At 68.3% G+C, this 22,178-nt stretch overlaps 3 protein-coding genes and 1 long non-coding RNA gene across 9 annotated transcripts; 2 read left to right on the top strand and 2 right to left on the bottom strand.

The window, feature by feature from the left end:
- Positions 1-23: 23 nt before the first annotated feature.
- LOC134515669 (5-hydroxyisourate hydrolase-like) lies at positions 24-11,973 on the bottom strand. Of its 6 annotated transcripts, none has more exons than XM_063334892.1 (10): positions 11,862-11,973; positions 3,384-3,498; positions 3,132-3,263; positions 2,888-3,043; positions 2,669-2,813; positions 2,414-2,589; positions 2,247-2,336; positions 702-844; positions 420-555; positions 24-199 (listed from the first exon to the last, which is right to left on the bottom strand). In XM_063334892.1, exons 1-10 carry the CDS (start codon positions 11,924-11,926, stop codon positions 110-112), a joined length of 1,248 nt encoding a protein of 415 aa, XP_063190962.1. In that variant the 5' UTR covers positions 11,927-11,973; the 3' UTR covers positions 24-109. The 6 variants fall into 6 exon arrangements, with proteins under 6 accessions (XP_063190962.1, XP_063190963.1, XP_063190964.1 ...); XM_063334893.1 differs by having other exon boundaries at positions 3,380-3,498; positions 11,862-11,903; XM_063334894.1 differs by lacking the exon at positions 11,862-11,973 and having other exon boundaries at positions 3,380-3,509.
- Positions 4,397-10,609, top strand: LOC134514663 (B-cadherin). Its single transcript, XM_063332754.1, has 15 exons — positions 4,397-4,688; positions 6,644-6,840; positions 6,924-7,043; positions 7,200-7,355; positions 7,432-7,576; positions 7,714-7,889; positions 7,977-8,105; positions 8,204-8,389; positions 8,464-8,708; positions 8,792-8,934; positions 9,134-9,358; positions 9,457-9,675; positions 9,780-9,910; positions 9,996-10,142; positions 10,248-10,609. Exons 1-15 carry the CDS (start codon positions 4,538-4,540, stop codon positions 10,458-10,460), a joined length of 2,583 nt encoding a protein of 860 aa, XP_063188824.1. The 5' UTR covers positions 4,397-4,537; the 3' UTR covers positions 10,461-10,609.
- LOC134515666 (cadherin-1-like) lies at positions 11,848-21,126 on the top strand. Its single transcript, XM_063334882.1, has 16 exons — positions 11,848-11,981; positions 12,064-12,178; positions 15,955-16,172; positions 16,282-16,413; positions 16,502-16,657; positions 16,732-16,876; positions 17,008-17,180; positions 17,561-17,689; positions 17,806-17,991; positions 18,080-18,324; positions 18,436-18,578; positions 18,687-18,911; positions 19,161-19,382; positions 19,463-19,593; positions 19,871-20,014; positions 20,157-21,126. The coding sequence occupies exons 1-16, from the start codon at positions 11,925-11,927 to the stop codon at positions 20,367-20,369; spliced, it is 2,634 nt and encodes an 877-aa protein (XP_063190952.1). The 5' UTR covers positions 11,848-11,924; the 3' UTR covers positions 20,370-21,126.
- A 93-nt stretch (positions 21,127-21,219) lies between these two features.
- On the bottom strand, positions 21,220-22,168 carry LOC134515671 (uncharacterized). Its single transcript, XR_010071073.1, has 3 exons — positions 21,774-22,168; positions 21,608-21,690; positions 21,220-21,439 (listed from the first exon to the last, which is right to left on the bottom strand). It is a non-coding gene; the product is annotated as an uncharacterized LOC134515671 (long non-coding RNA).
- Positions 22,169-22,178: the final 10 nt, after the last annotated feature.

Consider the following 22,178-nt stretch of genomic DNA (forward strand, 5'->3'; position numbering starts at 1 on the left):
AGGAGATTTTTTGAGACGAACAGTGCTGTTTGAAGCCTTTAATGGTGTCGGTGGCAGAGTTCCCCCCGCTCTGACCTGCATCCCTCGGTGGGGAGGACGTGCCGTTCCCCTAACTGCCGCGGTAGGTAGTGTAGGAGTAGGGGCTGATCAGCAGTGGGATGTGCAGCTTCTGGGCCGGGTCAGTGATGGTGAAGACGACCTGGGGGAGAGCAAGGAGGCAGCGGCTGGGATCCCCCTCCAGCGGGGCTCAGCTAGCCAGAGCTTGGGGATGCTCGGAGCAGAGAGGGCAATGCTGCAGGAAGGCGCAGGCAGCTCCCACAAGCCTGGCCGTGGCACCCAGACCCCTGCTCCGTTCCCCCTTTGGATTCGGCCATGGCTGGCTCCCGTGGCCCCTGTCCCTCGCTTCCTGCGCTCCGTACCTCCACGAAGGGGTAGAAGCTGGTGTGCCCCAGGCCCTGCCAGTACGCTGCCGTCTCAAAGCGCAGCTTGTAGGTGCCAGCCTTGGCCTGCCCCAGAGCCAGGAAGGGTGGGCAGCGCCCGTCGTGGTCCGTCCACCTGAAATCAGAAGGAGCAAGCCCTGCTGCGGTGCGGTGGCTGTCCCCGGCCCCCGAGCCGCCTGTCCTGGCAGCTGGCTGCCGGCTGGCTCGTGGGGGACAGGCAGCAGCATCCTCTGCCCGTTTGGCTGCTGCCAGCTCTCCTACCTCCGCGCCAGCTCCGTCCACTGCGGCCCTGGCTCCTGCAGCTGGGCCAGGCTGACGGTAAGGCTGGATGCCGGCAGCCCCGTGACTGTGTTCAGCACGTGGGTGGTCAGGGAGCCATTCACCATCTCGGACATGCCTTCGGCCTGAGGCAGAGGAGTAAGCGGGGCTGGAACGTGTCCCGGCAGCGCTGTCTGCCTCCCCCCTCTGCTATGCTGTGGCAGGCAGTGCCGCGGCCGAGCCCCTGGGTGCCCCCAGCCCCTCTCTGGAGGGGTCCTTGGCCAGCCTGCCTGTGGGCCCCCTCCCTTTGCCCCCGGGCTGGCGGCCACGCAGCTGGGGCTGTCCCAGCACAGCCCCCTTGTCCCCAGCATCCCGCTGCGCCCCAGGGCCGGGACTTGGGCGCCCACGTCCTTCCCATGCGGTGGGGCTCAGCTCCACCAGCCCCGGGGCCGCGGTGCCGGGGCCCTGCCTGCAGCAGAGCGCTGCCTCTCCCAGCGTCTGCCTGCGCACCCCGGGCACTGCTGCCGCCCGCAGCATGGGAGCCTGACGGGTTCCTGCCTGGACGGAGGGCTGCATGCCTGGGGCAGTACCAGGGTCCCCGCTCACCCGCCTGGCCCGGTGGGCTGCGGAATTGGCTGGCCTGGACCCAGGGAGGGAGCCGTCCTCTCCCACTGTCCCAGCAGCCCCGTCCCTGTCGCCCTGCCAGCAGTGTCACGTGCGGGCGGACATTAACCCTGCAAGCACTCCGGAGCTGCCTGGGGTCGGCAGCTGGGGCGAGCAGCAAGCACGGCATCAAGGGCAGCGCTGGCAGGGACGGCCGGGCCCCTTCCCCTCTGGGAGCCCCCAGGTTGTGCTCGGCAGCGTGAGAGCACGACCCGGGGGCTGCATCCTGCTGCTCCCGGGCTGCTGACGGCCGGGCAGGGCCACGCTGTCTCCCTGGAGCGGGACCAGCTCTCGCTGCCGTCCCAACACCGGTTCCAGGCCTCGGCTGCCAGCTGAAGCAGGGACGCCGGAGAGGCACAGAGGCGAGCAAGGGCACCTGGCTGCTTACCTGGCTCTCCTTCGTCCCCCTCAGCCCCTCAGTCCGGCCTGCGCCCCGCGGCACCGTGCGAAATGCCATCCCCTGCCCCAGCCGCCCTTCCTGGCACCGCAGCCTCTCCCCACCCAGCTGTCGAGGCTGGATGCCGCTATCCCGGCACAGGGCTGCGGCAGGACCGGGCGCTCCTCCCCAGCTGGGCTGAGCTGGCGCAGGTGGCTTCCCCATGGGAGGTGCGCCCGGGAGCCCCGCCGGCACCCACACTCCGGCAGCGCTGCAGCCCCGGGGCTGGTGGACCAGAGCCCGGCGGGATGTCGGGGCGCTGGGCCAGGAGGAGCCGCAGCGGAGCTGCCATCCCGGCTTCGCCTCCCTCCCTGGAAAGCGCCCGGAGCACCTCGGCGCTCTGGTGGCCAGGCATGCGGGGGCTCCCAGGAGCAGGCAGCAGCATCGCCATGGTCTAACCCTGCCTGTCTGCCTGCCGGGGGGGCACGGGGGTGGGCTCGGCACCTCACCTTCACTTTGATGAGGGCGGTGGCAGTGGCCGACAGCCCATACCCTTCCATGTCAGCCGCCTGGATCTCCAGGGTATATTCGGGAACCATCTGCAGAGAGAAGCTGCGTCACCCCCAAACATTGTTGGGGGCTGGCGGGGGAGGGAGGAGCTCTGCCCAGGGCTCACCTGTGCCACCAGCCCCGCTGCAGCCACAGAGATCACCCCGGTGCTGCTGTTGATGGCAAACATGTGGGGTTGGGGATGGTCCGGCTGCTGGCGCTGGATGGAGTAGACCACAACCCCGTTGGTGGAGCTCACCGCGTCGTCCGCGTCTGTGGCCAGCACCTGCAGCACGGGGGTGCCTGAGAGCGGGTTGTTATTGGTGACATCTCCCCCATTCCCCCAGCGCTGTCTCCTGATGCTCGGTGGCATCGGTCTCACCTGGCTCAGCCCCCTCCAGCACGGTGCCATGGAAGACTGCCTCAGTGAAGACAGGCCGGTTGTCATTCTGGTCCTTCACGGTGATGATGATCTCCATGGGGTCTTCCACGGACTGCCCGTTGGCTGACACGGCGTGGGAGAAGAGCTGCGAGGGGCACCGTCAGCCCACGCACAGCCCCGGGGACTGTCTCCCCCCCGCCATCCCGGTCCCCCACTCACGATGTATCTGTCGATCTCCTCCCGGTCCAGTGGCTTCGTCACTTTCAGCCACCCCGTCTCCCGCTCAATGGTGAAGACGCCCACGGGGTAGCTGTCTGCCCCCTGCCCCGTGATGCTGTAGAAAACCTTGGTCTCCTTGTCCTTGTTGGATTTGATCTGGCGATGAGGCGGAGGGGGGGTTAGAGGGGCCCTGGCACTCCGGGGACACCCCTGCCCTGCGCCCCGTCCCTGCAGGGCCACGTACCTGCACCAGCTGCTTGGGGAAGGGCCCCCGGTCGTTCTCAGGGCAGTTGATGGGGGGGATGACCCAGTCTCTCTTCTGCCGCCGGAGGCCATGGCCAGGCTCGGGGAAGGTCAGCACGTCGGGCGCCGCGTCCTACAGGAAGAGCAGGGCTGAGGGGCTGGGGAGGGGGCAGAGCTCTGCACAGGGGCTGTCCTGCTGTCCCCCTTGCAGACACGTAGCAGCCCCCAGCCCCATTGGGACAGTCCTACCCACAGGAGGAGGAGGAGAAGGGTGAGGGTGCAGGGCGACATGTCTCCCGCTGCGCTGGCATTCCTCCGGACACCAGCTGGGGACCTTCCCTGCAGCCAGCCATGACCTTGGCCGAGTCCTGCCGGGAAAGCTGAGTGCCAGCCCACGTGTGCCAGGGGGGCTGGGAGAGACCCGCGGGGGGGCCCAGCGCACAAGACGCTGCTCCAGGCTGGGGAGGGGGGTAATGGACAGAGCCGAGGACCCGGAAAGACCCCCAGGGCACTGTCGCACGGGGGCCACAGGGCACCCCCACCCCAACAGTGCTGGGGTGCACGCATGGCCCCACCCCGGGGTCCTGATTTGCTCCTGGGGGCCCCATGCACCCAAAGGCGAGGAGGGGGCTCTGGGTGCCCCCCAGTACCCCCCAGCAGCAGCCCAATGCACTGTGGGGCGCCGAGGACCCCCCGGGGCAGTGAGACCCCTCTCGGGGCACTGAGGACGCCGTTGGACCCTCAGAGCCCCCACACCCCATGGGGTGCGACCCCTCCCAGATGACGGCCAGGGCTGTGCGGGCCCCCTCAGGGAGCCGGGGAGGGGACAACGCTGCGGCTGGCCCCGATGGGACCCCTCGGGGCGGCCAAGCAGCCCAAACCCCCGCCGGGGGGGGCCGGGGGTGCTGGGAGAGCCCCCGCCGCAGGGTGCCGGGTCCCCGGGCAGGGGGGGTGTCTCCGGGGGTCCCTGGAGGAGGGACCTGACCCCAGGCAGGGGAACAGGTCGCGCCGGCAGGGGCTCAGCCGCGGCGTGGGGCCGGTACCGGGGCCGTGGGAAGCCGCGGGGGCAGCGGGACGCGGTGCCCGGGGGTACCGGGGTGCCCGGGAGGTGTCCGGCAGCGCCCGGAGGTACCAGAGGCACGGGGAGAGACGCACGGCGGTACCGGAGGGGCCGCGCAGAGGAAGAGCGGCGGGGGAACGGAGGCGGCGGAGGGGCCGCACGGAAGAACCGGGCGGTGCCCGGCGGGTACCGGGGGGTACTGCGGGGTCCCGGGGGCCGCTCTCCGGGGCGGGGCGGGGCGGTACCTGCGCGGCCGCCGCCTCACCTGGAGCGGCGCTTTGCAGCGGGCGGGGCGGGGCGCGGCGGGCGGCGACCGGAGCGGCGGCGGCGGCGACGGCGGACGGGCCATGCGGGAGCCGCGCTCCGGGCTATGCCCGCTCCTCTTCATCCTCATCCTCATCCTCCTCCCGCTCCTGCCGGCGGCCACCGCGCTCGCCGCCCCCCCGGCCCCGCCGTGCGCCCCCCCGGGGCTGCGCCGCGGGCCGCTCCCGGCACCAGGTAACCGGCGCCGTCGGGGCGCGGCTCCTCCCGGACCGACCCCCCGGGACTCCGCGGGATGCGCGGCGGGGCCGGGCCGGGGACAGGGATCGGGATCGGGATCGGGATCGGGACCGGGGCCGGGGCTCCGGGCGCCGGTGGGGCGGGCGGGCCGTGCCCCCCGGTGCGGGCTGGGCTGGGGGCGGCGGGGCCCCACTTCGCTGCCGTGCTCGGCCCCGCTCTGCCCCCCGGCTTGTGGGGCTGGCTCTGGCGCCGGCTGGGCTCCCTGGGCTGTGGGGCTGGATCTTGGGGCGGGATGTGGGGCCGGATCTTGGGGCGGGATGTGGGGCCGGCTAATGGCCCTGCGGGCCGCGGGGTCGGTGCTTTTTGGAGGGAGCTGGCACTTCCCAGGGTGGTGGGGCTGGCCGGGGTCCCCGGGCTGTGGGGCTGGGCCGAGGGGTCGAGGCCTTCCCTGGTTGTGGGGCCAGGCTGTGGGGCTGGCCGGGCTCCTGCGTTATAGGGCTGTGATCCCCCCGGGCTGTGGGGCTGGGCCATGGGGCTGGGCCATGGGGCTGGCGGTGCCCGTCTGGCCCCGGCGGGGCTGGTGGCGGCTGATGCCGGTGCCTCTGGTCCAGCCGTGGGGCGCCCGCTGGGGCAGGGCTGGGTCCCTGCAGGGTGGGTGCCCGACGCCAGGCTGGCGATGGGGCTGGTTGCCCCGGGGCCACCCTTCTCTGGCTGTGGGCAGGACCGTGGCACCGTGGCAGAGTCCAGCCGGCCCGGCCTGAGGCTGGGCAAGGGGCTTGCTGCCTCTGGCTCTTGGCCCGCTGCTGGCGGTGCCCCGGGGGAGCGGGGCTGCTCGGGAACCGTGGCCAGAGCCAGCACTCATCTAATGGCCGCGGAGCACTAAAAGCCCTCCTTGGCAGTAAGTGCTCTCGCCATGCCAGGAGAGGCCCTGACCTCTGCCTGTTTCAGATGCCACATCCCGCTGCCTTCGGCCGAGCCCGCTGGGCGGCTCCTGCCAGGCTGCTGGGAATGGAGCTGGGCTCTGCCAGGCCCCCGCCGCGGGCAGGGGCTGGGGTCCGGCCACGATGCTGCAGACCCCCTCCGTGGGCAGCACATGGCCTGGGCGAGCCATCGCAGTGCCATGGGGGCTCTGCACGGAGGGACACCGAGGGCACGGCGGGGTCCGGTCCCCTTAGGGGGGCTGCAGCGAGGCTGTGGACCCAGACCCCACCGTGCCACCCGTCCCTTCGCTGGGGAGCAGGGCTGGGGGTTCCCCACGGCGGATGCTGGAGGCTTCTGGTGCCCCGGCGGCGCTTGCCAGTGTGGCTGGGCCCCTTTCAGCCCCACTAATGTCCCTTATTGCCGCCATTGTGGCTGGGAGTGCTCCTTGGTGCTGCCCTCCAGGCACGGCTGCTGCTGCTCTGCCCCCGGGTGAGGGGCCCTGCCTTCGCCGCAGGGCTGGTGTGGGGCAGCTGTGGGGCACAGCTCTCCTTGCCGCGCTCCACGTCTGCAGCCCCCCAGCCCCACTCTCCGTCCCCTCCCGGCTGCTGAGCCCGGGCGGCCTCTCGCTGCCGCCGGAGCTGGCTTAGTTTTGCTAATCCCCTAATCCTGCCGCCCAGCCGGGGTGCAGGGGCCTGGGCCGTATCCAGCGAGGGGGACGCAGCGTGGCCCTGGGTGGGGGAGGCCCGTGCTGTGCCCCATGTGCTGGCCGTGGGGGGCTGGGAGCCCCCAGGGGGGTGACACACCGGGTGGGAGGCTGGGGCAGGGCTCTGCCTGCCCAGGAATTTCCCGTCTTCTGTGAAACAAAGCCGAAACCTCCACCGCGCCCCTGCTCCTGTGCCGCTCCCGGCATCCCCTGCCTGATCCGCCTCCAGGGGCTGGGGGGGTGCGGGGTCCTGGGGTTGCTGGCTGGGGGTGGGGGGGCCCAGGGACAGGTTTCCCCCCGGCCGCCCTGACCCCCTGCCCTCTCGCAGCGAGCTCCAGAGGCTGCGCGGGGCCATATGAGACTGAGGAGCCCGACGTCGGGGCGCAGGAGGACGGGGACACCCTGCGGCTGCCAGGGGTGGGCAGGGCGCTCACTGTTCCCCCCCGGGATGCCTTCCCGCCCCGAGATGCTGCTGGCCGGCCAGACCCTGCCCCACTCCCCGTGCGGAGCAGGCGTTCCCCCCAGGTAACCCTCCTGGCTGCCCCCCCGTCCCCTTAACCCCCACCTTGGGCTGGATGCGCCCTTACCGGCCTCCCCCCATCCCACAGGAGCTCCCCGAGGCACCAATGGCTCACGCCATCCCCAGGAGGCGGAAGAGAGACTGGGTGATCCCCCCCATCAAAGTTCCTGAAAATGAGAGGGGCCCCTTCCCCAAAAAGCTGGTTCAGGTATGGGGGGGGGTGTCAGTCTGGGTGGGGGTGGGCATAGATGTGCCCATCAAGGGTGGGAGCGATGCCGGTGGTGGTCACCCCTCCTGCATCGGGGCAGGGTGCGATGCTGCTGGGGGGGTGGTTACTGACCCCCTTCCCCGCCTCTCCTCCCAGATCAAATCCAACCGGGACAGAGACACCAAGATCTTCTACAGCATCACGGGGCAGGGGGCGGACGCGCCCCCCGAGGGCGTCTTCACCATCGAGAAGGAGTCGGGTTGGATGAAGGTGACGCAGCCGCTGGACCGGGAGCACATCGACAAGTACCACGTAGGTCCCTGCCGGGGGGTGCCACGGGGTGCCGCCGTGCCCAGCCGTTCCCCCTGCTCACCCCTTCGCCTCGCAGCTCTTTTCCCATGCCGTGTCCGAGAACGGCAAACCGGTGGAGGAGCCCATGGAGATCATAGTCACGGTGACGGACCAGAACGACAACAAGCCCCAGTTCACGCGGGAGGTCTTCAGGGGCTCCGTGCCGGAGGGAGCTTTGCCGGGTAGGACCCTGTGCCGCAGGGAAGCTCTGCCTCCCGCCAGCCACGTCCCTTGGCAAGAGCCCTGGGACCATTGCTATGGGTGACGTGGGTCCCTGGTCCCACCACCACCCCAGTGACCAGGACATGCCCGTTCCCAGGCACCTCCGTGATGCAGGTGACCGCCACGGATGCGGACGACGCAGTGGATTCCTACAACGGCGTCATCGCCTACTCCATCCTCAGCCAGGAGCCACGGGAGCCCCATCCCCACATGTTCACCGTCAACAGGGCCACCGGCACCCTCAGCGTGATCGCCAGCGGCCTCGACCGGGAGGTGGGCTCTGCGGCACCGCAGGGTGGATGGCCCCGGTCCTGGGCAGGGGGCTGACGGGGTGTCTGTCTGTCTGTCTGTCCATCGCAGCGCGTGCGGGAATACACGCTGACCGTGCAGGCGGCCGACCTGGACGGCGAGGGGCTCACCACGACGGCGCTGGCGGTGATTGAGATCGCAGACATCAATGACAACGCCCCCGAGTTTGACCCCAAAACGGTAATGTGGGGTCTCCCCCCATGGGACCCTCTTCCTGCAGGCCGGTGCCGGGCCGGTGCGTGCCGGGCTGCGACACTGATGGTGCCCCACACCCGCAGTACGAGGCGGCTGTGCCGGAGAACGATGCCGGGCGGGAGGTGGCCCGGCTGGCTGCCACCGACCTGGATGAGCCAAGCACGCCAGCGTGGCGAGCCGTCTACTCCATCCTGCGCGGCAACGAGGGAGGTGCTTTCGCCATCGCCACCGACCCCGCCAGCAACGAGGGCGTCCTCCGCACCGCCAAGGTGCGTGTCCCCCCACACGTCCCCCTGCCTCGCTGCCCGTGAAGCGGTGCTGCCCGTCCCCTCCCCTCTCCCAGGGCCTGGACTACGAGGCCAAGAAGCAGTTCGTGCTCCACGTGGCTGTGACCAATGAGGCCCCCTTCGCCGTGAAGCTGCCGACGGCCACCGCCACGGTGACGGTCAACGTGGAGGACGTCAATGAGGCGCCCATCTTCCACCCGCCGGTGCAGCTCGCCCGGGTGCCGGAGGACGTGCCGCCGGGGCAGACCATCGCCTCCTGCACGGCCCAGGACCCCGACAAGGCCCAGGCGCAGAGGATCAAGTGAGCGAGGACAGGGTTGGGGTTGGGGTTTGGGGGTTCCCCACCGCCCCCCGCCATGGGACGAGCTCCCCTCTGCCCCCCAGGTACCTGGTGGGGCATGACCCGGCGGGCTGGCTGGCCGTGCACCCCGAGAACGGCCTTGTGACGGCGCGGGACCACCTGGACCGGGAGTCCCCCTTCACCAAGAACAGCACCTACGCTGCCGTGCTGCTGGCCGTGGACGATGGTGAGGGCTGTGATGAAAGGGGCCCTTGTTCCCCCGTCCCGCGTGAGGGACACATGCTGCCGTCACCAGGAACCGCAGCCTGGCTCTGGCAGCGAGCAGTGCCGGGGGCTGCCCGTCCCCACCCCTACTCGGGGCACCCCCGTCCTCATGAGGGTCCCGGTTTTGGGGATCCCCCCTCCATCATCGCTCCTCCCTGCAGGCTTGCCGCCCACCACGGGCACCGGCACCCTGCTCCTCACCCTGCTCGACGTGAACGATAACGGCCCCGAGGCCGAACCCCGGGAGGTCACCGTCTGCAACCGCAGCCCCCAGCCCCAAGTCCTCACCGTCACCGACAGGGACCTGCCCCCCAACACCGGCCCCTTCCGCGCCGAGCTCAGCCACGGCTCGGGGGACAGCTGGGCCGTGGAGGTCAGCGATGAAGGTAACGCCGGGGGGATGCTCGGAACGAGGTGGGCTGCGCCGTGGTGGCAATACCGGTGCATGTCGCCATGCCTCACCCACGGTGCCGGTCTTGTGCAGATGACACCGTCACCCTGCGGCTGGTGGCACCGCTGGAGCCAGAGCTGTACAGCGTCTACCTGCGGCTCCTCGACCGGCCGGGCAAAGCCCAGCTCACTGTCATCACCGCGCGGGTCTGCGACTGCGAGGGGCCGGTGCAGAGCTGTCCCCAGAGACCCCAGCCCGCCACCGGCCTGCCCTTCGTCCTCGCCGCCCTGGGCGCCCTCCTGGCCTTGCTGCGTGAGTGGGGGGTCCTGGGGGTCCCAGTGTTGTGGGGCTGCACCCCTCCATGGAGCAGAGGTGGGGGGGGGACACGTCCCTGCTGATGCCGCTGCTCCCCCCAGTCATCCTGCTGCTGCTGCTGCTCTTCATGAGGAGGAGGAAGGTGACGAAGGAGCCATTGCTGCTGCCGGAGGACGACACGCGGGACAACGTCTTTTACTACGGGGAGGAGGGCGGTGGGGAGGAGGACCAGGTGGGTGTCCTGGGGGGCGAGGGGGGGTCGGTACCACCACGGGTGTCCTGACCCCGTCCCTCTCCATCGTGTCTCCCCCCACCAGGACTACGACCTGCGGCAGCTGCACCGGGGCCTGGACGCCCGCCCCGAGGTGCTGCTCCGCAACGACGTGGCCCCCACCCTCCTGCCAGCCCCCCAGTACCGGCCCCGGCCCGCCAACCCTGACGACATCGGCACCTTCATCGAGGAGGTGAGCCCTGACCCCATCCATGCAGGCGCTGCTGGAGCGCCCCCCAGCCGGTGGTGTCCCCAACCCCCCCACGGGACGGGTGCTGACCCCTCCTGCCCCCCCCAGAACCTGAAGGCGGCCGACACGGACCCCACGGCTCCCCCCTACGACTCCCTGCTGGTGTTCGACTACGAGGGCAGCGGCTCGGAGGCCACCTCGCTCAGCTCCCTCAACTCCTCCGCCTCCGACTGCGACCAGGACTACGACTACCTCAACGACTGGGGCAGCCGCTTCAAGAAGCTGGCGGACCTCTATGGCGGCGGGGAGGAGGACGACTAGGACCCCCCCGGCCCCGCTATCCTCCCCCTGCCCCACGCCTTACCGCTGCCTGTGCCTTGGGGCTGCCCCCTCCCGCCGTGCCCCCCGCCTCGGCGGCAGCCCCCTCACCTTCCTCTCCTCTATTTTTCTCAGTTATTCTTTTAATTTTTTTTTTTTTAAATGTATGAAATAAAGGTAGTGTGATGCTACGGATGAGGTTGAGGGGGTGCTGGTGTAAGTTTTAATAAAGAATGTGGTTTTTTTTTTAGATGCTCCAGCCTCTGCGTGGCTCTGTGCCCTGGGAGGGGTCCCTGGGGAGCTGCTGCCCACCCCAGGGGTTGGTGCTGACCCCAGCCCCAGTGTGGCCACCTCCATCCCCCCCACCACGTCCCCCTTGCCCGCCGCAGCGCCCAGCTGCTCCCTGCCCTGGCGTGGTACCTGCAGCATGGCCGCAGCATCACCCATGTGGGGGGCAGTTCCCACGAACCCCTGGTAGCGGGGGGCTCCCCTGGGGTGGCCTTGTCCCCATGGGGTGCAGGTGGGCACAGACTGGGCACTGAGCCCCCCGCCCTATGCCCCATGGGAGCGGCACCGGTGGCACTGGTGGGAAATCCCTCCCGGCCTCACAGCTCCCGCACGCCAGCACAGCCAGAGCCTTGCCTGCCTGCCGACCCCCAGGCTGCCAGCCGGTGCCCCCGGGGTGACCGTCGCCCCACGCGTGGCGGTGCTGGCACAGGCAGGCACAGCAGCCCCTGGCCCCAGTGTGACCCCGGCTTCCCCGTCCCCAGGCCCCTAAATAAATCCATTAATCAACTGGGCCAAGGGTTTTGCTGCTGTATGCGGGCAGGGGGCTGGCAGGGGCTGCCCGCTCCCCCCGCCGGGGGCTCAGCCCCAGGACGACCCCAGCACACGGTGCCTCCCACCGGCTCCGTGCTCAGCCCCGGCCGGACTCTGACCATCACCAGAGCCCCGGGAGCTGCGGGGTGGGGGGTGGCACCGGGGGTCCCCGGGGGTCTCTCCGTGCCGCGGGGCCACCCCCAGCTTTGCCGCGACGGAGGGGGATGAGGGGGGCGGTGCTGGAGGGGACGGGGCCGCAGCATCCTGGGGGGGGGTGTGTGTGTCCGTGGGGGACCCGGGCGGGACGTTTACCCCCCGCAGAGCCGGGACCCGTGGGGTGGGTGCCCCCCGGCTCCTGCCACCCCTCGCACCCCCACGGCCCTGGACGGGCACCCCCGGAGCTCCCGCGCCCCGAGGGCTGCACGGCTGGGGCCGGGGGTACGGGGGTTCCTGGGGCCGGGGCGGGGAACCGCCTCCCGTCGGGACGGGACGGGACGGGACGGGACGGGGCGGGGCGGGGCGGGGCGGGGCCGTTCCCCCCGGGGGGGGCCGGCACCTGCGGGGCGGGACCGGGACCGGACCCACCTGCGGCTCCGAGGCGGCAGCGCCCCGATCCCTCCGGCACCGTACCGGCACCGGCAGCCAGCCATGGGGCGGCGTGGGGGCTGCCCGGACCCGCTCTTCCTCCTCCTCCTCCTCCTCCAGGTGAGCGACGGGGCGGCGGGACCCCGGGACCCTGCCCGGGGCGGCGGGACCCGGGCCGGGACTCACCCCTCTCTCCGGGCAGGCCGGACACCGGCTGTGCCAGCAGGCAGTGCCGTGCCAGCCCGGCTTCACCGCGGAGACCTTCGCCCTCACCGTGCCGCAGGACAGCGTGGCGGCAGGACGGGCGCTGGGACGAGGTAAGGTGGCGGGGAGCCGCGGGGACGGGCTGGGTGCGTGGCACAGGGGTGGCCGTGGGGACGGAGCCGTGGCTGCGGGGACGGGCTGGGTGCGTGGCACTGGAGTTGGCGATGGGGGATGAAGCCATGGCTCCCAACTCCATGCCCATGTGGTGCCAGGGTGGCAATGGGGACAGTCTCTACCCTGCTCTGTGGGTGGCTGCGCAGACGGAGCCGTGGGGACGGTGGTGATGGTGCCATGGCCGATGGGACAGGCTCGGACACTGCCGCAGGTGGCACTGGGGTCATCATGGCTGTATGCCTGTGTCCGGCAGCGGTGCCGTCCTGAGGGGCCAGTGCAGCGCGGGTGCTAGTGCTCCCACCACGGGATGATGGCGTCGCGGCGCGGGGGCAGCGGGTGCCTCTCCCCGGGGTGCGCCGGTGCGGGTGGCGCTGACTCAGGCGGCGCAGACCTGTTGGGGCTGGCAGGCTGGGGCGTGGGGCTGCGCAGGCGCCCATCTTGCCCCACTCCTCGCCCACCCGCGGGGTCCCGGCACCCAGGGCGCATGGGGGGCGAACCCCTTTCGTAGCCATGGAGCCGAGCCCCCAGCGCGGCCTTGGTGGTGTCTCACCGTGCCAGCATGAAAGCCCTGTCCTGGCGTGGCGGGTGCTGGCACTGAGCCCTTCCTGCGTGGCTGTGGCAGGGGGGACCTGCTGCCACCTTGGGGTGACCTGCACCCCCTGGTGCTGGGGGGCTGTGCAGTGGCTGGGTGCAGGCTCCTGGGGCAGCGCTTGGCCCCTCGCCATCTGCACCGGTTAATGGCTGACGGCGGTGCTGGCACCACGGTTTGCTGGGGGTGGTTCGAGCGGGCGCGGGCTGAGGGGTGCAAAGCACCAAGTGCCGCACTGGGGTGTCCCAAACCCCTCTGGCTCTGGAAGGGCTTCACCCCGGCTGCAGGTATCAAGCCAGGAGCCGGACCCTGCCCCACACCTCAGGAATTGCCTGTTCGTTAGCTTTCTGGTTGATCATTAATGAAGACACACAGCTGCAGCAGCCTGTGTCCATTAGGGCCGTGCCCGATACCAGGGTGACGGGCAGCCCTGTGTCCTCGGCGTCTCCCTCCTGCGCAGGCCTGGCCTCCGCAGCTGGGACGTGCTGGAAATCCCCGTCTCAGCACCAGCACTTCCAGTTTCAGGTCGCAGAGGGAGACGGGGCGTGGGAGGAGGGAAGGGGACGGGCATCGGCGTCTGCCCCTATGGGCCGGGTGATGCCCGGCCATGCGGGTGGACGAGCACAGTGGGTGCTCACCGATGCTGCCCCCCGCGCCACGCAGCACACCAAAGCCAGGCCATGGCTGATGAGCCGGCCTGTAATTAGGCTGATTAGTTGAGCGCGGTGTTTTCCCTCCCAACAGGTCTGGACAGGCCCCGTGCAGCGCCTGGGACAGGGAGGCAAACACCTGCGTGGGGGCTGCAGCGTCCCCGGGGCTGGGATGGGACGGCTGGGCCCCAGGCCTGGGGGACGCGAGGGGGTCTGGGATGCTCCCCTGCCAGCCCTGGGTGGGGGAACCTCGAGAGTCTGAAGTCACGGTGAAACTCGGGTGACGTCAGTGGGTGCGCTGGCAGGACGTGCTGCTCACAGTGCCTTTGCCCTCATTGCCCATGGGGTGACGTGAACCCCCCCACCCCTCCCCGGCCACTGCCGCCACCGGCTTCCGCCCCGGCACAGTCGTGCTTGCACAACCCATGCAGAGCGGGCACCTCCGGGGTGGTGGCACCCAGCACTGCCCGTGAGTCAGCCTGTGCCCAGCCCTGGCGAGACGCCGTGGGACGTGGGGTAGCACGAGGGACCGCCCTGGTCCCCACCCTGAGGAGGGGTCTTGTCCCCCTGCTCTGGCCGGCAGCTTGGTAATGCAGTGGGGTCTGGCTGTCCCAGTGCCCCATGAGTGGTGGGAAGGGGGGCATCCCCCCGAGGGACCCCTCCCAGCTCTCCTCACCTCCTGCTCTACTGCTCCTGGAGAGGAGAGCGGCCTCCTGGCTCCCAGCCCCAAGAGGGGAGGGCTGGGGACTGCGTTCCTTCAACCGAGGAGCCGGAAAAACAGGTTGTGCACGGCCGGGCGGGGAGGGGGGAAAGCAGGCGCTGAGCACTGAGCACTCATTGCACCCAGCGTGGGGCTGGGGGCTGAGCACTGCTCACTCGCTGCACCTATCCAGCACGGTGCCAGGTCCCGGGTGCCGAGTGCTGTGTCTGCGCCCACAGGTGCCGGGGTGCCTCTCCTCGCTGCGGCAGCACCCGGCCTGCCCCGGCACGCTCCTGCCCAGCCGGCCCCACCGGCTCCCCGAATCCTCAGCTTTCATCCGGGGTGCTGCTGCTGCGGGGCCGGGCTGGGCTGGCACCGCACCGGCAACTCCTCCCGGGCTGGGTCAGGGGCACCATGGCGGGCAGGGGGGCAGGCCCCAGCCCAGGGCTCGGCTATCGCTCCCCACCCTCCGTGCCACCGCCACCTCTGAATTCCTGGGCTGCACGCGGGCTGACGTAACCCCACTGGGCTCGGAACCAGCCCTGGCAGTGGCGGCAGCGGCCTTTTGCCCGGTGTTCGGGCATCCTGCGCTCCCTCCCACTCCGGGCACGTCGCCTTCCCACGGTGCAGCCCCGGCACCCACTCTGCGCGCTGCGGGTCACGCCGGGGCTGATGGCGGCTGTGCTGGCAGGGGCTCCATCCCGGGTGCCGCTGGCTCAAACAAACCATCTCCCAGACAAAGGGTGTTTGTTCGGGAGCTCTCGGCAGCGCGGCCCCGGCTCATGTGACGCCTGCTGACCGCCGTGGTGCCGCTCGGAGCCTCCCCCCGGGGCTGGCGGTGGTCCCTGCGTGCCGAGGCCAGCTTGTACCACACCCCAGCAGGGTGCCAGGCTGGTGACGCCACCACACCGTCTGCCCTGGTCTGCGGTGGGTGCCTGCCGTGCCTGGGCAGGCTGGGTTGGTGTCCCCGTCCTGCAGCCTGGGTTGTCCCTGCCGCAGATGCGTGGCTGTGGTCCGCAGCCATGTGAGTGCTCGGGGACACCCACGGGTCCCCAGGCACTGGGGCACCGTAACCCAGTGGCCTGCAGTGCCCTGTGGCGCCAGGGCCAGGCGCCAGCGTCCCCCTGGCCAGGGGACGGTGCCAGCGCAGGTGAGCGGGCGCTGCCCTTGTTTTTATTTGAAAAGCAGCCGGAGCAGCAGCACCCTCTGCCCACTGCCATGGGCATGGCAGCAGTGACGTGCCACACGTAGGGACACGCTGTGGCACAGGGGTGCACCGTGCATGGGGATGTGCCACACGGCAGGGATGTGCCACGCATGGGGATGTGATGTGCACGGTGCCGTGCGCAGGGGGATGTGCCGTACGCGGTGCTGTAGACGGGGATGTGCTGCACACAGCAGGGACGCACTGTGCTCAGCGCCATTTGCTCCGTTGCCAGGAGCCAGCAGGGATCCCATGGCACAGCAGGTCGTGCCATGCCCGGCCCCACAGCACAGCCACGGCAGGGATGCGCCGTGTGTCGTGACACACACCCTGCCCATGCCGGGATCCCAGCAGGGCATGCAGCACCGTGCGTCGTGCAACCACGCTGCGTCTGTGACCCCACGGTCCTTCTGAGACGTGGCTACACTGTGTGTGCCCATGTCACACTGTCCTGCACCCTCGTGCCCTGCCGGCTGCCCATCCCACGGTGCCTGGTCGCCTGCCCTGCCCTCGCCGGCTCTCCCCCGAGCAGCACCGGTGGCCCCCTGCCCACCCGCTCTCCCTGTCCCCAGTGAGCTTTGCGGACTGCGGTGAGCAGCGGCGTGCCTTGTACCTCTCGGATGACACACGCTTCAAGGTGAGCAGGGATGGCGTCGTCTCTGCGACCCGGCCCCTGCAGCTCCAGCGGCGGGAGATCAGTTTCTCTGTCCACACCTGGGATGCCACAGGCAAGAAGCATTTGGCCAGGGTGACCCTGCGCAGGCGGTGGCACCATCGCAATCAGCAGCAGGTAAAGCACAGCCCCTCTCCCTGGGGTCAGCACAACCCCTCTCCATGGGGCAGAGCGCGCAGGGGGCTTGGCAAAGTGCTGGCACCGAGCCGAGCCACTCTTCTTGTAGGACGCGGCGCCCGACGTGCTGACCTTCCCCGAGCCCGGCCATGGCCTCCGGCGGCAGAAGAGAGACTGGGTCATCCCCCCCATCAACTGCCCTGAGAACGACCGGGGGCCCTTCCCCAAGAGGGTGGTCCAGGTACGTGGCCCTGCAGGGACGGGGCGCAGGGCAGGGGTGTCCCCGGAGTGCCAGGGCCCCTCTAACCCCCCCTCCGCCTCATCGCCAGATCAAATCCAACAAGGACAAGGAGACCAAGGTTTTCTACAGCATCACGGGGCAGGGGGCAGACAGCTACCCCGTGGGCGTCTTCACCATTGAGCGGGAGACGGGGTGGCTGCAAGTGACGAAGCCACTGGACCGGGAGCAGATCGACAGATACATCGTGAGTGGGGGACCGGGATGGCGGGGGGGAGTCAGTCCCCGGGGCTGTGCGTGGGCTGACGGTGCCCCTCGCAGCTCTTCTCCCACGCCGTGTCAGCCAACGGGCAGTCCGTGGAGGACCCCATGGAGATCATCATCACCGTGACGGACCAGAATGACAACCGGCCTGTCTTCACCAAGCAAGTCTTCATCGGATACATCGAGGAGAACGCGAAGCCGGGTGCGTGGGGGACCAGCAAGCTGGGGGCCCTGCAGCTGGGACCGCGCAGAACCCCGAGCCAGAGCTGTGCCGGGGTGTCCAGTGGGTTTTGTCCCATGAGTAAAATCTCCCCTGCTTGTCCCTGTCCCCAGGCACGTCCGTGATGACCGTGAATGCCACGGACGCAGATGATGCGATCAGCATGAACAACGGCATCATCGGCTACTCCATCCTCAGTGAGGAGCCCAAGAGTGCACAACGGATGTTCACCATCGACCCGGTGAAGGGCATCATCAGCGTCATCGGCACAGGGCTGGACAGGGAGGTGGGTGCCTTTGCTGCATCTCGGGGGACCATGTGGCAGCTCTGCAGTGGGACTTGCCATAGGGAGCCAGGGATGCCGGAGCCCTGGGGTCCAGCCAGTTAGAGGATTTGCTGTCTCTGGGTCACTGTCCCCTGCTCTGGGGGGGTCTGCAGCCCTGAGCCCATTGGAGACCTGTGCAGGGGACCCCAGCCCTGCCGAGCCCCGGGAGCAGGTGGACTGCCAGCCCTTTGGGTGGGCGGGCAGCAGGGGTGTCAGCAAGCGTCTGTGCCAGCAGCAAATGCTATGGCTGGAGGAGGGTGGAAGAGCAGGCAGGTGATGGCCTCGGAGGGGAACATCCCAGACCCTGTCTCTGCCCTAAACATGGTGATCTTGTCTTGCAGACCACTCCCAACTACACGCTGATCATCCAGGCTGCGGACCAGGAGGGCATTGGCCTGACCAACACTGCCACTGCCATTGTGGAAGTCACTGACGCTAATGACAACCCTCCCGTCTTCGACCCCAACATGGTATACAAGCCACCTCCTGCGAGCCGCTGCCCTCTCTGGGCCGCTGTGGCATGAGCCCCCACACCTCGGGGTGCCTGGGACCATGTGGGTGACCGTCCCCATCCCATCTCTTGCAGTATGAGGGGACAGTGAACGAGAACGAAGTGGGGGTGGTGGTGACCCAGCTGCATGTGACAGACAAGGACATGCAGGGCTCCCCTGCCTGGCAAGCTGTCTACCGCATCAAAAGTGGTGACCCAGATGGTGACTTCAGCATCACCACTGACCCCAAAACCAACAATGGTATCCTGAAAACCGCCAAGGTGGGTCTTGCCACCACAGAGCTGCCCCAGCTGGCTGGCTGCACCAGCACCGGCACTACCCTGGCTCCAATCTCCTGTCCACCCCCAGGGCCTGGATTACGAGACCAAGAGCCGATACAGCCTCGTGGTGACGGTGGAGAACGCCGTCCCCTTCACCGTGCCCCTGCCGCTCTCAACCGCCAGCGTCCTGGTGGTGGTTGGAGATATGAATGAAGCCCCCATCTTCGTGCCCCCAGTGAAGAAGGTGGAGGTGATGGAGGACCTGCCGCAGGGGCACCAGGTCACCTCCTACACAGCCCAGGACCCTGACAAGGGTCAGAGGCAGAGAATCACGTGAGTGGGGGGGGCGGTGGTGGGGGGCTGTGCTGGGGTGCCCGAGGGGCTGCGCTGTGTCCATTGTGCCATACGCCCCATCCTCCCCCGCTGACCCCTCGCTTGCCCCAGGTACCGCATGGGCAGTGACCCCGCGGGGTGGCTGGCCATTGACCCCGAGAATGGCATCGTCACGGCAACCCAGCCGCTGGACCGGGAGTCGGTGCACGCCATCAACAGCACCTACAAGGCCATCGTCCTGGCTGTGGACAATGGTGAGGAGCGCCCTGCCTTGCCCTTTGGGAAGGGGCTGCTGCCGCCCCCCCGGGCTGTTGGGGCTGGGACCCCCTCCCCAGGTGCCTTTCTAATCCTTGGTCCCACAGGGTCGCCGGATGCCACCGGCACGGGGACGCTGCTCCTCCTCCTCCAGGATGTGAATGACAATGGGCCCATGCCAGAGCCCCGGATTTTCGACATCTGCAGCCGTCAGCCCGAGGAGCAGACGCTGAACATTGTCGACAAGGACCTGCCCCCCAACACCTACCCCTTCCATGCAGCCCTGGAGCATGGCTCTGGCGCCAACTGGACCGTCAGGGTGACTGGACAAGGTAGGTGCCACCTGGTCTGTCCTGACCACCCGCCCTTGGCTTGGGGCGGTGGGGAGATGCCGAGAGGTGGCCAGATCCCAGCACCTCCCGTCTCTCTGCACTCCCCTGAGCACAGCTGGTCCTGGCCCCCGCCATGGGCACCGGGCGGGGGAGCTGCCATCCGGCAAAGCCCTGCACCGATGCTAAGGGTGTCCCCAAACTGGGGAGCTGGGACCTGCCTGTGAGTCCAACCCCTCTCTCTGCTGCAAGACATGCTGGTGCTGAAACTGGTGAAGGAGCTGGAGCCAGGGGAGTACAGCATCTTCCTGAAGCTGACGGATGGCCAGGGCAAGGCGCAGGTGACACCAGTCAAAGCTCAGGTGTGTGACTGCGAAGGGCCAGCCAAAAACTGCGAGCGGCGAGCGTACATCGCCAGTGGCCTGGGTGTCCCTGCCATCCTGGGCATCCTGGGGGGCATCCTGGCACTTCTGAGTGAGTACCATGGGATGGGGATGGGATGGAGATGGGACCACCCTCACCCTGCTGCCCTGACACCGGTGCCCTCTGCTCAGTCCTGCTGCTGCTGCTCCTGCTCTTCGCCCGGCGGAGGACGGTGGTGAAGGAGCCGCTGCTCCCGCCTGAGGATGACATGAGGGACAACGTCTACCACTACGATGAGGAGGGTGGCGGCGAGGAGGACCAGGTGGGATTCCTGTGCCAGGACGGACGCTGCCCGTGGGGTCCCTGTGGCACCCTCCCTGTGGCGGGTAGCGTCCTTGTTCCCCAAGCCACAACGGATGCTTGGGGTGCACAAGGCTGCCGTAGACCCCCCCCTTCCCCCTGTAGCCCCCACTGTGGTCACCACTGCCCGCGGTGCCCCTGGTCCTTCCTGCCCTGGGGTAGCCAGTGGCAGGTCCCAGTGTGGCGGTGCCCTCGGCATCCCTTGAGCATCACATCCTCATGTCTCTCCCACACGCCAGGACTATGATCTGAGCCAGCTGCACCGGGGCCTGGACGCCCGCCCGGAGGTGATCCGCAATGATGTGGCCCCCCCGCTGATGGCCGCCCCCCAGTACCGGCCCCGACCTGCCAACCCTGATGAGATCGGAAACTTCATCGATGAGGTGAGCCCTGACCCCACACAGTGCTCTGGGGTTGGACTGTGGGGAGAAGCCCCCATCCATGCAGGCACCATTGGGGGGTTCCCCAGCCAGTGGTGTCCCCAGCCTGGAGGGGACGGGTGCTGACCCCTCCTGCCCCCCCCAGAACCTGAAGGCGGCCGACACGGACCCCACGGCTCCCCCCTACGACTCCCTGCTGGTGTTCGACTACGAGGGCAGCGGCTCGGAGGCCACCTCGCTCAGCTCCCTCAACTCCTCCGCCTCCGACTGCGACCAGGACTACGACTACCTCAACGACTGGGGCAGCCGCTTCAAGAAGCTGGCGGACCTCTATGGCGGCGGGGAGGAGGACGACTAGGACCCCCCTTCAGCCCCAGCCCGGCTGGCAGCCGCCCGTTGCAGGCAGCTCACCTCATTTCAGCCCACTGGACTCATGTCGGTCTTGGCCTGTTGAGCAGGCGAACAGCACTCCTCCAACACCCCTCAACCTGCTGCCCACATCCCCCTCGATCAACGCGGGGGAAGCTCAGGGTCACGGGGGCTTGGGGGTGTTTTTTGGGGAGCCTGTGTGTTTCCCAGCACCCCTCAGCTCCAGGCAGGGCATGGAGATATTCAGTCCCTTCCCCATCCCGGAGCCGAGGCTGCGCAGGGCAGGATCAGCTCCTCATCCCCAGTGGGGAGAGCCCCCACCACCACCTCCCTGCCTTTGCTGTGGGGGGAAAAATGGTTTCTCTGGCGCTCTCCGAAATACCTCGTGCTCCCAGCCCTGACACAACCACCAACCTGGCGCCAGAGAAGCAGTGCAGCCCCGGCACCACACCTCTGCCGGAGCAGGGCCAAGTAACCCATAAATGCAGACCAAAGATGTGCTGTCATGTGCTATATGTGAGGGAATTATATTCGATAGCATACTTACAGGCAGATTTCTATTTTTCTGTATCCCAGATTATGATATGATTTCCTTCTGTGTCACGCCAGGTTTAATTATTGTGCAGTCAATGAAAGGCGCTTTCAGAAATCAAACGGCTTTACTGAAATTCTGAACTCTGTTTAGCTGTTGTCACGGTTTGTATTTTTTTATCATGGGAAAAGGGTCTGATGCAGGCTGGGAAGCCAGCAGTGGTCTAGTATTAATTGATTGTATGGTTTTTATATAAAATTGAAATAATAAATTGTTTTAAGAAAACCAAAAGCCCTTTTCTCTGTGTACAGTTCCGCTGGTGGTCGCTGTCTGTGCTCGGAGGCAGGTCTGCCCCATGGAGAGCTGTTCCTCGGGGCGGCATCGCTGCTGCTGCCTCTTTGGAACTGGAACGGATCTGTATCCAAAGCACGTGTTTTCTCATCACCAGGGCCTGTGAGGAGGCCGGGCTGCAGCTAACAGCAGGTCAGGGCTTTGTCTTGGGCGTGCGGAGTCTGCCTGGGCAGGCCCTGGGGAAAGGAGCAGGACATAAAACAGGGCTTGTGCCTTATGGCGGTGGCAGCGTGCGCGCGGTGCCTGGTCCACGCCAGAGATCTCTGATGTTTGTCCAACCCTGTAATGGCCGTGACCCCTTTCAGAGGCCCTGCCCCATAAGGAAACACGAAAGAATAACACACCTCACAGTGCTTGAAGGCTTTCGAATGCGCAGCAGCCTCGGAGCCTGGCAAAGGATTTGCAGTCGTCCTGCCTTCTTACAGCCCTGGACAGGCAAGTTGCTAATTTACGTGCTTTGCAACACACACACACAAGCTGTTTATTGCAAAGGTAGGTCTGGCCACTGACCTGAGTGCAGGCAGTAGCGCCCACCTTGCACACCTCCACATGCCGATTACGATATGGAGAGGCGCTTAGGGTCTCCCTTTGTAGATAGACTTGTTGGTTTCGCTCTGGAAGCTGCTAATTTTTGATGGATGCAGACAGAGCTTGTGCTCGGGGATGGCAACTCCCCCGAAGTACCCGACCTGCCACTGGGGCTGGTGCTGCTGACACCTGTGGGGACAGGGGCCTGCACCGCCGGCCTCCCACCCCGGCACCAGGCGACGACAGCTGTGTCCCCTGCGCTCCCTGCTGGGAAGCAGACGAGCCCCGAGCTGCTGTGAGCAAGAGGCAGCACCCACCGCCGAGCAGCCCAGGCCGCTCCCGCTTCAGGCCGGCCCCCAAGATGGCGCCGCCACCCCCCGCCCTACC

The sequence above is a fragment of the Chroicocephalus ridibundus genome, chromosome 4, assembly GCF_963924245.1.
Source record: "Chroicocephalus ridibundus chromosome 4, bChrRid1.1, whole genome shotgun sequence".
Classification (NCBI taxonomy): domain Eukaryota; kingdom Metazoa; phylum Chordata; class Aves; order Charadriiformes; family Laridae; genus Chroicocephalus; species Chroicocephalus ridibundus.